At 44.1% G+C, this 13,522-nt stretch overlaps 1 protein-coding gene across 5 annotated transcripts in view; it reads right to left on the reverse strand.

The window, feature by feature from the left end:
• The window catches only part of RBM47 (RNA binding motif protein 47), a 77,142-nt gene extending 63,886 nt beyond the window's left edge, over positions 1 to 13,256 (reverse strand). For 2 of the 5 annotated variants that reach the window (XM_017744595.1, XM_017744592.1), the window contains exons 1-2: positions 13,153 to 13,256; positions 12,859 to 12,999 (exon numbers count right to left, since the gene is read on the reverse strand). Coding sequence is in view for 2 of the 5 variants with exons in the window: in XM_017744591.1 (XP_017600080.1) it covers positions 11,844 to 11,872 (29 nt within the window). In the remaining 3 variants the exon portion in view is untranslated. Of the gene's footprint in view, positions 1 to 11,843; positions 12,423 to 12,858; positions 13,000 to 13,152 lie in introns of those variants that run through there. The other 3 variants (XM_017744591.1, XM_017744594.1, XM_017744593.1) reach the window with 2 other exon arrangements.
• Positions 13,257 to 13,522: the final 266 nt, after the last annotated feature.

Genomic DNA, 13,522 nt, shown 5'->3' on the forward strand with positions numbered 1-13,522 from the left:
CGCAAGTGTGTGTGCTGCCCCCACCATTCTGCCAGAGACAATGGAGGTGACACAGCATCTGCTTTGACCCCTGCACCGCAGGAAAGGGGAACCCACAGCTAAGGCAAATAAAGAGGCTCTTGATTACAAGTTTCTGCACATGGATCCTGTGTATCACAGGCCAAGTCATTTAAACCAGGCTTTGTACAGATGGTGACCAATGGCATGTTCCCTGTTTCCAGATGGGAACATTTTCTGAACTGCAATTTCCTTGCAGAAGCAATGAGCACTTAGAGCGGCAAGGGGACTGTCTGGGAAATGCATTTTGAAAATGTGGCTCTTAAGCAAAACTAAGTTTTCTGGAAAGTAGAGTCATGAGGCGAGCAGCGTGACTGACTTATATTAGTAGCTGAAGTGCAAATAAAACAAGAAAAGGAGACAATTTGTTTTGCCTCAAGGCAAACATTTAATTTCTGAATTCTTTACCCCATTTCTATTGTTAAATTTGGTGACATTTTCTAAATGAAATTTCATTCTAAATAATAAAAAAAAAGGTTGCATTATTTTGAAAACATGGACATAACACTTCAACTTATTTGTGTACATGTATTTCCGATCACCCAACATAACCTCTTAGCTTGATATAAGCCTATAGCTAGATCTTGTTTACCCTAAAGCACACTTTCTGTTAAGTGAAGATGACCTTTATTTAAGCAAGTTCACCTGTGCCTGGCTCTGGCATCCTAAACTGTATAATCAAAACCATGGCAAGCTTCTTAATTTATATCCTATGTCCCTATTTTTTTAGTAAATAAATATCAAATGGCTGCTAGTTATGCAGATTATCTCATTACTTTTTGTAAGTATTTAAATGTTATAGCAATGAACACCACTAAAAAGTCAAAGAGTAATAAATCTGTCTTCAGAGCAAAAGAATTCAAGAGCATGAACCATTTACATCCTGGAGGATGTAGGAGGAAAAAAAATTAAATATTTAAAGTTCATTGTCCACCCTCATTTTTATGCATGGCATATGGCAAGGCCCCTTAAAAAACCTCATCAGTACTGAATGTGTCAAAAAACCAGGATCATACTATAATAATATATATAACAGAAGGCAAACTGGGATTGTGCAGACTATAAATCTGGCACTATCTGAATTCCACACCTCATATTTTTTATGAGGAGGATATAGCTGTGCACGGTTTCCTAAGCTTCCCTGTTGTTTTTTTTTTTTTGAAGCAAACTGAAATCCAACCCCAAATTCCATCATGAGGCATCCTGCTGATGCGTGTGTCACCAGAGGGGTAGCACATGATATTTACTGCATGGACTTCTGTTTCACAAAGGAACAGTAAATGACAGAGGCAGGGCAGCAGCAGAGAAAGACGGAAGAGGCAGGAGTGGGGGACTCCTTACAGCTTCTCAAGGGAAAGTTGGAGTGGTGAAAACCCTTGGATTCAGATCCGCAGGTGCTCTGGCTTGGGCTGTGTCCAGGCTTCTTGGATTACCTGCCCTTTCTTCTGCTCCTGCCCTTGTCCAATAGCAGTGCCTCAAACTCCCCACTTTTCCTTCCTCCTGTCGTTGCCTCTAGCCCTGAGAATGCCTGCCTTGCTGGCTCTGAGTACAACTCCCCATGTCAGACCTTGCTCCCAAATGTGCTGTCTCCCTGTCCAGCCAGCACTTCTCAGTCAATTGTTTGAGTTATCAAATCCTCCTTTCCATCAGCCTTCTGACTCTTCATCAGCTTTTCAAGGCAGACAGTTCTCTTCCCTCTCCTGCCTCTGTCTCTCTTCCCTCTCTTTCCTTCCCACTAGGTCCAACCTGCTCTTCAGGAGCCCCACACCCCAGTACCTGTTTCTTTGCTTTCTTTATCTTTAGATGCTCTATAGACTGCTCTTGAACTCAGGGCAGAGAGTCCAGCAGGCTCATGCTAGAACTGTGACTCAAGTTTTTCTCAGAGCATAGGCAGTGTCAGCAGTGGATTCGGGGACTTGGAAGCTAAAAGTTGAAGTATCCACTAAACACGTGGAAATCATGTTTTCAAAGGTTTAAATTCTGCTTTGACCCCTGCACAAGAGCCACTTCTGTGCTTGAGGTCAAGTCACTTAGGAAGCCTTAGGAAGAAGTTGCAAACATTTGAAAAAAACCAAATTTTCTAGCTTGGATTTTCAGAAGCGGTCAAATAATTTTAAGCTAAGTGACTCTTGGGCCTCTATACAGGTAAATGCAGAACAATTCACAGGCCTCAGGCATCTTGCCATGCAATGCAAAGCTTTGCAAAATTATGAGCAAATAAAAATAATCTCCTAAGAGAAAATTTGGGACATCCTTATTAACCAGAGCTGCTCTGTCTTCTTCCTTTTACATCTGCTTGTACAATGGAAACTTTTGGATGCAAAGTTCCATGCACTTGGAGCAGTTACAGTCCCAGATCTCTGCAGGTTATATTGTGTGGACACTTTTTTCTGGGGTGGGCTACAACAGTTATATCTACTTATGAACACTAAAGCTACAGGAACTTTAGCAGTGCATTTCAAACTGCTCTTCCAAAACCAGTGATCTGAAGCAGAAACCTGGGACTTGTCCCACCAGCATCCTGGGGACTCCTGGCTCTCCCCCTGCCCCTGGAGTTTCACAGCAAGTGCTCCTCACCACCCTGTCAGCAGAACCTTGCTCTCACTTCCCAGGGACACAGCTGGATCATGAAATGCAGCCTGCTGGGCAGTGCCCCCTCCCCATCCCTTGACAGCTTGTGCCATTGCAGCACTTCATGGAGTCCCCCTCAGCCCGGGACTGTGGGACTGAAGGAAGGGGACCTGAGGCAAGGAGCCCAGGGGCTGCCAGAGGTTCAGGTTAGGCGTCCAGCTGTGAACCTTCCCTCATCCTTCTCCAGGACTCCCACAGCACAACTGCCCAACCCTATCAAAATGAAGACCTAAGCCAAACACAGAAAAATCCCTGAGATTTGCCAAAGCTCCCCAAAGTTTGGCCCTATTAGACCTCACAACCCAATGGGATGTTCAGCTATACCAGCAGAGACCAGTAACCACAAAACAGATACCCACAAAAACCAGCTGACCGTACTGTTGTTAACTCATGCATGTCATTTTCTATGGCAAGGCAGGGACACAAACCCAGGTTTCCTAAGCTTTATACTGGTGCTTTTCCTGCAAAACCAGTCATTTGTATACTTTTTGCTTCTTGCCTGGCTTGTTCTACACCCTGTTGCACACATGCATACAATAGTATGTGTGAACTCAGAAGAAACCTTTATTTAATAGTGATTGACATTTGCAGGAGCTTTAAGAATGCAATGATTTTGGCACTGGTTACTTTCCAGGTAAGGATTAACAAACCAATGTGTTAACCACCACCTGATGTTCTTTGTTTGAAACAGGCCACGTTTCAAAATGGAGGCAGCTTTCAGATTATTTTTCAGAAAGATTGTGCTTTGATTTGGAAATAGGGAAGCGCAGGAAGGATTGCAACACAACAGATAAGATTAGATGAAGAGGAAATGTGATATAAGTGGTTTGGATCTACAGAAGGAGCAATAGAATGATGTTCATCTCACACTGTTCATGTTACAGTTTTAGAAGACATAGAAGCAGTGCCCCCTCATCAGAGCTCAGGCAGAAGCTAAGTCCTTCCTGTGTTTTGGTATTTGTGGCTGAAACCTACATTTGAACAATGTAGAAATGCAGTGAAAATGAAAGTCTGGTTCATCCACCTTGCCTGTCATTCAAAGCTCCTGGTGTTGGCCAAAAGAGGGTTCACCCCTTCTGCTTTTCCATGGTTCCAACATCTCTGCATCCAGCTGTCTAGTGCTCTGAACTGGCTCATGTATGCCCTGGTGCTCCACAGACCACTCACTCTGCACCCTTGCAAACATGCATCCTGTGCCAGGATCCTGGGCCACAGTGCCAAACTCACTGACTGACACAGACAGAGCCAGCAGAGAGCATGGAGGCCCCAAAAACTGGCACCAGCGCCAAAAGAAGGCAAAGGTGAACCTCTGAAGATGGGGAAGCAGTGAGCCAGCTTTGAACAGACAACTCCGAAAGAAACTTGCACAACAGCAACAACTAGCAAGATTATCTAATCCTCTTTGCACCAGCCTCAGCTCTGCAAAGGGTTTGTCTGACCCATTTGTGGGTATTCCTGGGGCACAGGGGACAAATGACCTTGTATCCATCCTGTGGTAGCACAACTACAGCTCCCGAACTGCAGCAGGATCCTTTCTGATTACTTTGTAGTACAACAAAACAGAGAACATACAGTTGCCTATGTATTAAAAACATTAAGGCGTGTCCAAAGATACTATAAACTTACACCCTAGCTTACAAATCCCCTGTGCAGTCCATGTTTTGTGTACTGACAGCATGCACTGAGAGTTGAGGTCTTTAACTGGTTTTCGCTATTACCAATATGAGGCTTTATTGAGAACTTAAACTTCTAGGCTTACAGATACATGTCATTTTTCACAAAATTAAGTTTATTACACTGCCCATAGGTAAATAGACTGCATTGTCAGCAATTTTGCTTTAATTTTCTTCAGAGAACCTGTATTTTTTACACAACTTATTTGTTTAGAAAAAAACCTTGTTCTGTCTGTTGGAAAATGCAGAGGCAGAGATGCTTCATGCACCTTATTTATATATGTGGTATATTCTTCAACAGCTTGTCTTTTGTGGCACTCCTCAAGAGTGTATTTCTGCTATACAGGAGGAGAGAAAAAAAATATGGCACAGTGGGTAAAATGATCCCATTAAGATCACCTCCCTAAAACAGAGATAAAGATGGTAACTGGCAGTGCTTTGGGAATTAAAAATCCAGCACTGAGACTGATTTGTGTTGATACCTATAATGCACATACTGTTTATATATGTGTATAAATATACAAATATAAATAACATATTTTCCTTTAAAACCCAAACAAACAACCAACCCAAAACCTCAGTGATCTACAGATGGAAATGCTAGGATTTGACTCAGATTTCAGTCTCCTTGGTAAAGGCCAATGGGATGGACACCAGAACCTGCTCTCAGCAACCCCACAGCCCACAGACTAGCAGGATCACTGCCAGTGATCAAATCCCTAATGTGTTTTAATCGTGCCTCTCTTCCCATTGGCACACCATCAGAAACCCATCTTTGGGAGATGTCAGGAATCAAAAGGCCACTGTTGAAACTCCAGATAATGCTCTAGACAGAGGAAGGAAAAAAAGCCCTGAAACTGTTCTGTAAACAAAATGCTTGCCCTGGGCTTTTCTCATTCTGATGCGAAAGCCAACAGACAAGGCCACCAGTGCCTCCAGTTTAGCAATACTTCATGTACTTACTCAGGGCTTCTGGCAGTTCATTCCACATTCCTCAGAGCTGTAGGTTTTATACAGTGCCCTGTATATCAACCAGACAGTGTACCTGATAAACTTTCCCTGAGGCAGGTGGCCATGTGAATGGCCAGGAATTTGCACAGGAATTTGCACAGGATTTTTCTTACTTAGGCTCATAAGGTTAGCAAACAGTAAAAACTAAAATTGTTTGCCAGTTGGTCTTGTTGCTTACCAAAAATGTAAGCTTGCCGACAACTCCCTGCAGAAAACCAGAGCTCTCCAAGAGCAATAAAGACTGACCATGGGAAGACATATTCTCAGCACCTCCAGCAAGGACCTGCACACACCTGTGGTAAAACACAGGTCGGAGAACAGACTTTAAAATACTAGGGAGGGCTGCAGCCTGGCACATTACAAGGCAGAGAGGAGCAGAGCAGTGTAGACACAGGTGTGTTGAGGAGCTGCTGCCTGTCTCACACCCTGTTCATACTGATCACACATCACAGGAGGCAGGGCACCGTCCTGACATCCCGGATACCTCTTGCCACCCCTGTGGTGCTTAGGAAGATTTATTCTGCATGCATACAGTCTGACCTGTGACTCACTTAGGTAAGTTGAGACTTGGGACCTCACTATGTGAAAGAAGCTCGTAAAAGCCTTTTTGTTTACTGTTGCTCAATACAATTATCCTCTATGAAAATCACATTTTTTTCCTTCCATGCAGGACAACTGTGGCCTGTTTGGGCCATGCCCAGGTTGAAGCTTGCTCCTGGGCCCTGGGGTTGTGCAATGCCGCTGGGTACATCTGCAGCCACCCTTAGCCTGGGTGCTCAGGGTGAGCAGGCAACTTTGTCAGTAGCATCTACTCATTCCATTTGCTTTGTAAACATTGGCTAAGACACCACATACGGCAGCAACACCAAGCACATTCAGATCCCCTTGCCACAGCCAGAGGAACCTCCACATTCATCGAATGGGTGCACTCAGTAAGTCAAGTAAGTTGTGACTTTTCTTGCCTGCTTCATCAGGCCAAGAAGCCAAAGGCAGAATCCATCTTCAAGAGCCACAGACTGTCCTGCAGTCCCAAAAGTTTGAATATCCTCACCCGTTAAGTCTAGGTCTACTTGCAGCTTTACCAGTGACTATGCTCCTGTGAGCTTCAGGTACCGTATTTGTGCTACCTTTAATGAAAATGCTAATGACAAAGAAATGCGGACTAGCACTCACATTAGGATGTGGATTGTAGTGTATGAACTCTGGTGAAATTCCAGCATACACAGTCAACAGAAATTTTACTGCCAGAAACATGGCCTTAAGTCATGGTAATAAAGTTAATATTTAATTGAGGTGAGTTGAACGTGCTCTTTTGTTGCAAAAACATCTAGAAGACATGTCCCTGCGTGCATAATCGTGTTTGACTCTATCTTCCCTCCTTGCCTTTCATGCTTTTTTTCCCCAGCTCTGGCTCTTCGTCCCTCCCCAACCATAAGAGCTCCCGCAGTTGTACCCTGCATACTGCTCAGACCTCCTGCCCTCTGTTTGTCACCCCAGCACACCCTCCAGCTTTAAAAACCTGTTAGCTACAGTCAATTCATACTTCCATTCTTACAGGTCCTGAAATCTTGAGCACAGCTTTCAAACCCTAATGAAGCACCTCTGTCTCAGCTTTTCCCTGACTGGGATCAGACTCAGTGAGTTGACCTTTTCCTCCCCTTTCTCCTTCCTCCTGCTCTTCTTCCTCCTTCTCCTCTTTTCAAGGATTGCTCATTTCTCATTTTGTCCCTTCCCTTCTTTTCCCAGCCCTGCAAATGCCTCCCCTTCACTCAAGTCCATCACCTTCCTCCTTGGGTTTTGATTCCCCACTTTTCTCTTCTTACTGTTGCTGATTAATGCTGATGACCCATATCACCCTCTTAGTCATTCTGCATCCATTTTACCAATTCTGTTCCTCTGCTGCCCCGATCTTTTTCTTTTCCTCATTAACAAAGACTGTTTATTTGGCATGCACTGTCTAGAGGCTCTCTACTGCTGACTTTTTCCAGCACTAACCTTCAAGTGGTCCCATTCAGCACCATCCATTAGACTCCCCCGTTCTCCACCATTCAGCCTTTTTGCAATTTCCATTCCATCAACCCTCATGACTTCTCTTTTGCTTTTAACCCTTATCTCTCTACCAAGTTAAATTGCAAAATTTTCCCAACATTTCAATTTCCTTCGATTTTCTTCCCCATAATATCCAGCCCAACCAATGCCGCTCAGTCATTTCTTCTGCTAGAAAGGTTGAAAGACTGTCTCCTGAAAGCCCAGCCATCACTATCCACTTATATGTGGATAAAGCAGAGTCTCTAATACCTGCTCACCCCTCCCCCAAGGAATACCCGAAGTCTCTTTTCTCTCCTTTCCACAGTGACCATTACTGCTCTGTTTGCAGGCAGGACACAGGCTTTTTTGGGGAGCCTTTCTTTCAAGGTACAGCTAAGACCTGTTGATGCCTTCTGCATGCATGCCAAAGACATTGGCTATTCTATCTGCCCTCATAGATGAAACACTTCTCTGGAGTCTCACCCTCACATTAGCTCATTAATGGTGACATTCCTTTTTGTTCTTTCATGATTTGATCCACCGTTGATCTACAATCTTCATCCACTATTTCATCTTCCAAATATTACTTCAAGAGTCATTTTCATACCTTTGAATGTACCACTCATTTTTTGTTTTCCTGTTGATCCTCTCTCCATCTTCTAACAAATAAAATAAAAGGTGCCCTTACACATGGTACTTGCTCAGGCAGGCAGAGCTGAATAGCACAAACAGGTGTCCTTTGCAGATTATGAACACCCACTTTATGCTTTCCATCATATGCCCTTCTGTTTCCCTTCGTAATTCCTCACTGGGACTACCTCCCTGGTCACAACTGCAGAGGAACTTTGCTCACCTCTCTTAAATTCCTTCTAAAAATCTCTCCCTTGCTGTTGAGATAGTACAACAGCAGCCAGTCTGCTGGCATGCTGTTCTTGCTACGTACCTAGCTGACCCCTCACCACTTCCTTGCGCTCCATGTGCACCTATCCCATCTCTTGCCTCTCACCAGCTATTTCATGCATAAACCCCACATGGCAGTGACAGTCCTTCCGCTCCGCCTGTACGAGCAGGTCCACACAGCAGAAACACCCAGGTCAGGAATCACAGGTCTGTGACACAGCAATCATAAATGACATCGTGAAAGTTGCTGGGAACCCAGCTTGCTGAAATTCAGCCTACACCCTGACTTGTGGTGGAGCTTGCTAAGTTTCTCTGATAAAAGACAAAAAGGCAGAGGCAGTATCTCAGTTTATTTCTAAGGCACAACTCCAGCCCATTCATTGGGTACTCAAACATGCATGCAAACTCTGAGCTACATTACTTGGGGTGTTGCTTCTCCAGAGTAAACCTCCCAATGGCCCTCACATTGGCAAATAGGATAGAAAGCCTCTCAGCTGTTAGTGGCTGCTTAAGCTGTTCCCCCTTTGGAAATACCTGAAAGTTACTGTTGTCACATTATTATTGGTTGAGGATTCTCATGCCTTTGTAGTTTCTCTCTATCTCAAGGGGCAAATAAGCCCATCTGTGCTGATTCAGTCTCAGCTTTATGACCTACCTAAGCAAAAGATAACATCCAGACACTAAACATATTTAGTAAAACACACTTTAAAAATATCAGAAACCTCTTTCTTCTTTTAAAATAAAATCTTACTTGGGATCAGGACAAATGAAAGCCTGGAAAGGACAAAAATGTCCTCAAATATCAGGTAGTCAGCTTTGCAGTTACTAAAAAGTTGCTTTCCTCTGTTGACTGTATCACCAAAGCCGTACCAGCCATAGCTATACAAAGCCTGCATTGTCTCAGCAAGGCTACTGAGATGTTCCTGATCTTGGCAAGAGCTAGGTGTACCCAGAAGCATTTTATTGAAAAAAAATTACTACAGCAGAAAGAAATATTATTTTAGGCCTCATACTGGAAAGATAAGAGTCAGAGTCCTTCCGTCTGCTAAGGGAGCAGAAAAAAAAACCCCTGTTCCTGGGATCCATTTTACAAACTTCAAGGTTGCACCTAAGAATCCCCTTATGAAACAAATTTCAAAGTAACTACAATATAGGGAAGGATTTGTTGGTTTAAGTCATCAGTAATTTGGAGATTTCAACTTCATGACAAAAGAGGCAACTACATACAGCCACATACAAGCATGGAAATAGTCTCTTTATAGCTAAATTGTTAGATCTGCTTCCTTGCTGCAAAGAAAAGCTGATCTTTATGTTCATCTTTATGTTCATCATTGATTTTTCTTATTTAACAGGAACAGGATCTGTCAATGCTTCTTCACAAAGAGCACATACTTGCCCCTACTAAATTTCTGAGTAAACCAGAGCAATATTGGTTCAGGAAACTGCACACAAGTGACCAGGACCATTTGAACGAAAAAGCCAAGATTACATTTTTGTTTCACCCATAAATGCGGTGTAACATCTGCTGGAGTTCATCACCCTAGCAGTGCTGTGGGCTCCTATGGTAAACCAACAAGCCCACTCACACCACTCCTGAGTAACCCTGATCTTCTCTAGCTATCAGGTGCTCTCACAGCTTTCACAGAAGAGGGTGTAGCATCTCACACAGGGGTAGCAAAGTGAGGGCGCTCTGCCATGTGCAGGAGGCCAAGAGTCCAAAATGTGGGAAGCTGCAAAAGCAGACCCCAGTTCCAGGGATAGCCCTGCTGAAGCCAGGCAGGCAAGGGCCATGCAAGATCAAGGATTCAGACCAAGCTTCCATAAAAACAGCATTCTCTGAAGGTTCTACCATCTCCACTGCTTATATTAAATATTTTTATTACAATGTTTTCAACTTTAAAAAAATCTGTTGTATTGAAGGAAGTACATTCTTTTATTTTCTAAAACTTCAAACAAAGATTTTCCATCCTCAGTTGCAGCAGGGACACTTCAGGAATTATTAACAACTATTTACATGCCAGTCAACTCCAAGTATTTCCCTAACAACACTTAGGGCCCAGAGGCTCCGAAGAGGTCAGACCCCAAAAGCAGCAGAGGGAGCTGGGCTCTCCCCGAACTGGGAGGCGAGGTGGGAACAGCTGCCCTCAGCTCTCGGCAGGATGCACAGCTTTGAAACAAGCCAGAGAACAACCTCTCCCAGGACGGGAATATGCAGGGGAGTGGCGGGAGAGAGAACGAATGTGCAAAAGGAGTGTTTGTCTCTCCGTTTATCTAGCAGACAGCAGTCTGTTGGCTTTAGCTTCGAGTCTGCCGGACACCAAGCAGCGGCCCTTATCTCCACCTCCTCTCTGAGAGTGCACGCTGCCTTCCAGTTTTCCAGCTGTATACCAGGCTCCGCTTAACACCACGGGCGACCTCTGGCCCCAGGGGCGGGCACCTGCGCGGGCGCGCAGCCCACCCCGCGCCGTGCGCCCCAGCCCGCCTGTGCCGGCCGCGCCGCCGCCTTGCGAAACGCGCACGGCTCCCTCTCGCACCATGTGAGCTCGGCCAGACTGGCAGAGAATAATTGCAGGCTTGTCCAATTTCTCATTTGCAAAGTCTAGGAGGCTCATCAGGGCACCGATACTCAGCTTGCGTTTGCCTCAGGCGGCTCATTTCAGCCCCGTCTAACGCTCCTGCCTTCTGCCAGGTCAGTCCAGTTGAGCCGAAAAAATTTAGTAAGGATTTTGTGACCTGTAAGATCCCACCTTTAACCATTATAATAGGTTGGCTTTAGCGCAAAGTTTTATTTTAAATTTCTAAGAAGAAATGAGCTGTGTAGCCTTACCTCTAAAAAAACTTTAAATTCTGCTATTTCTTTTAACATGAATAAGGAGATCCCAGCATTTTTCATCTAATCACGCATATCTCAGCATGAAGAAGATGCTTGACCTCCTGATGGATACATGTATTTTAAATGGTCTTCAGAAACTTTTCACAGATAAGTTCCCATTCTTATGCTAATGTCTATAACAGATTGGCAGACAGCAGAGTCAGAGCCTTCTTGTCACCTCCCTGTCACTTGTGCCAAGGCTCTGTGGTCTGTACGAACTATAGAATTTTAAGTGTTCAAAAAGAAGAAACAGCCATACGAAAAAACCACACCTTCCGAAACTGACTCCAAAGACAGTTTACCACAGCAAGTCACGCTGCGGTTTTTCTTTGACATGGAGAAACATGTATTTTAAATTAAAACTCTCCGATCTGCAAATCACTTCTCACTCTGTCCTTGTTTAATACCTGCCTCTGCCTCTAATCTCTCATCTTTCTTCAGAATCACCAGAAATCTGTCAGTTGGAAAGAGTCACTAAAACTCTACCAAAACCCTCTGCAGTCCTCTCCATTTGCCTTCCCCCCCAAAGATATTTTAAAATGTATTTTCTGAGTCTGAGTGAACTTCTGGTCGCTTACATTGTCAACCCAATCACCGAAGAGTAAGTACAATCCAATCCTCAGCTAAGGAGGGAGGAAGTGCAGAGCAAACCGAAAAGCGACGGTACCTACCTGGAGCCCACCTCAGCGCCCAGCACCATTCGCAGCAACGGCAACGTTTTGGGGTAGCAACCTAATGCATTGTCCTTCCTACCGCGCTGCTAAATGAGAGTTGAGCAACTCCTTGCACCGCTGCTTGGAGCAACAGCTCTCCCAATCTTAACCCCCTCTCTTGGCTCTTCGCTTCTTTGCTTTCTTTTTTTTTTTTTCCTTTTAAACAGAGTTTTTGAGCGCTAAAACTTGCAATTAGTACCAGCTAAGCCAAAGCCCCTGCTCGCCCCTGCCATAAGCCGCACATTCCAGGGCGCTGAGCGGGGCGCTTGAGCTCTTTGCCGGCACCGCGGAGCTCTTCCACCCCCAGACCCGGCTTTCTGCCTACAAACTCGATAAGGCTGCAAGAGCTCAGGAACACGCACTGAAACTCGGACAGGGGAAAAATTGGTCTCTAATCTCCAGCCTGGGTGGTTTTTATTATCCTCCTCCCCCCCCTCCTCCTCTCTTTCTCTCCACACTCACAGTAGCAAGGTTGTCTCTGGACTACTCCCTGCCTTAAACTCACCAAACCAGATTTTTACTCCCAACACCTTCCCGTAAATCTGAACTGAAATTTTACCCTGCTTGCTGAGTTCTGGCTGGCTGAGGGCCAGCCAGCATTCCTGTTGTTTTAAGAGGGCAGATAAAAAAACCCCGAAAACAAACAAAACCCCCCCCTCAAAAAAAAACCACTAACAAAAAATCCCCCAAACAAACAAAACCGAACTCAAAAGAAAAAAAAAAAAAAAAAAAAAAAAAAAGGAAAAAATCCAGAGAGGAAAACCTGGAGAGATGCAAGGGCTGGAAGGAAGCAAACTTTTAGAGCAGCTTTACTAAAAATACAGTGGGAGGGAGTGATTCACATTTATCTTTAAGGGGCTAAAAGAGTGATATTTTTTTTGGCAATGTCAGTCATGAGAAAATACCCTTCTCAGCCATCTGCCTCCTTCAGGTGGATGGATATTTGAAAAGAAAATAAACCTCTGGTACTCACCTGAAGGACAGCAGCAGGCATAAGCATAGGAGGGAGAGGAGCCTGCCCCTTTGCCTGATCCAGTTACCCCAAGGCAGCGGTAACGCTGGTTTAAGAAGTGCCACATTTTACACTTTTCTGACCTAAAGTTACATGTGGTTTCTAGAAAAGGAACAAAAGAGAAACCAGTTTTTATATAGAAAAAAACAACCAAGCCTTCTTTTAAACTCCGTGTGATCCCTCTGACCGTTGTCTGGGAGGCTTAAAGAAACAATGAAGCAAGACTGTAAACTTTCTTACCCCCTTTTACATTACCTGTCTGTGCCTGGCTATGGGCTTTGATGTATTGAAACAAAGCACAAGACCTGTTTATAGTAAATGAAACCAACCAACAGAGAGATCTAATTCAGACTTGTGACTAAACAAACTGGAACAGGAAACACACACCAACAGATTTTTTTTTAAGTACTAATTCCTGCTAGCATTATCGTGCAACAGCAAAAAAAAAAAAAAAAAAAAAAAAGGTTTTGCTTCTCCCTTCAGTCACTTTTGTTCAAATGCAGAGGTTTTAATTTTTTTTTTTTCTGGAAAGCAAAAACCCACCCAACCAACCAAAATCCCAAAACAAACAAGCAATGTTCCATCATGTATATGCAAATATTTAACAGAGCAATATTTACCACTA

This window comes from Corvus brachyrhynchos, unplaced genomic scaffold (genome assembly GCF_000691975.1).
Source record: "Corvus brachyrhynchos isolate BGI_N302 unplaced genomic scaffold, ASM69197v1 scaffold17, whole genome shotgun sequence".
NCBI classification, from domain to species: Eukaryota; Metazoa; Chordata; class Aves; order Passeriformes; family Corvidae; genus Corvus; species Corvus brachyrhynchos.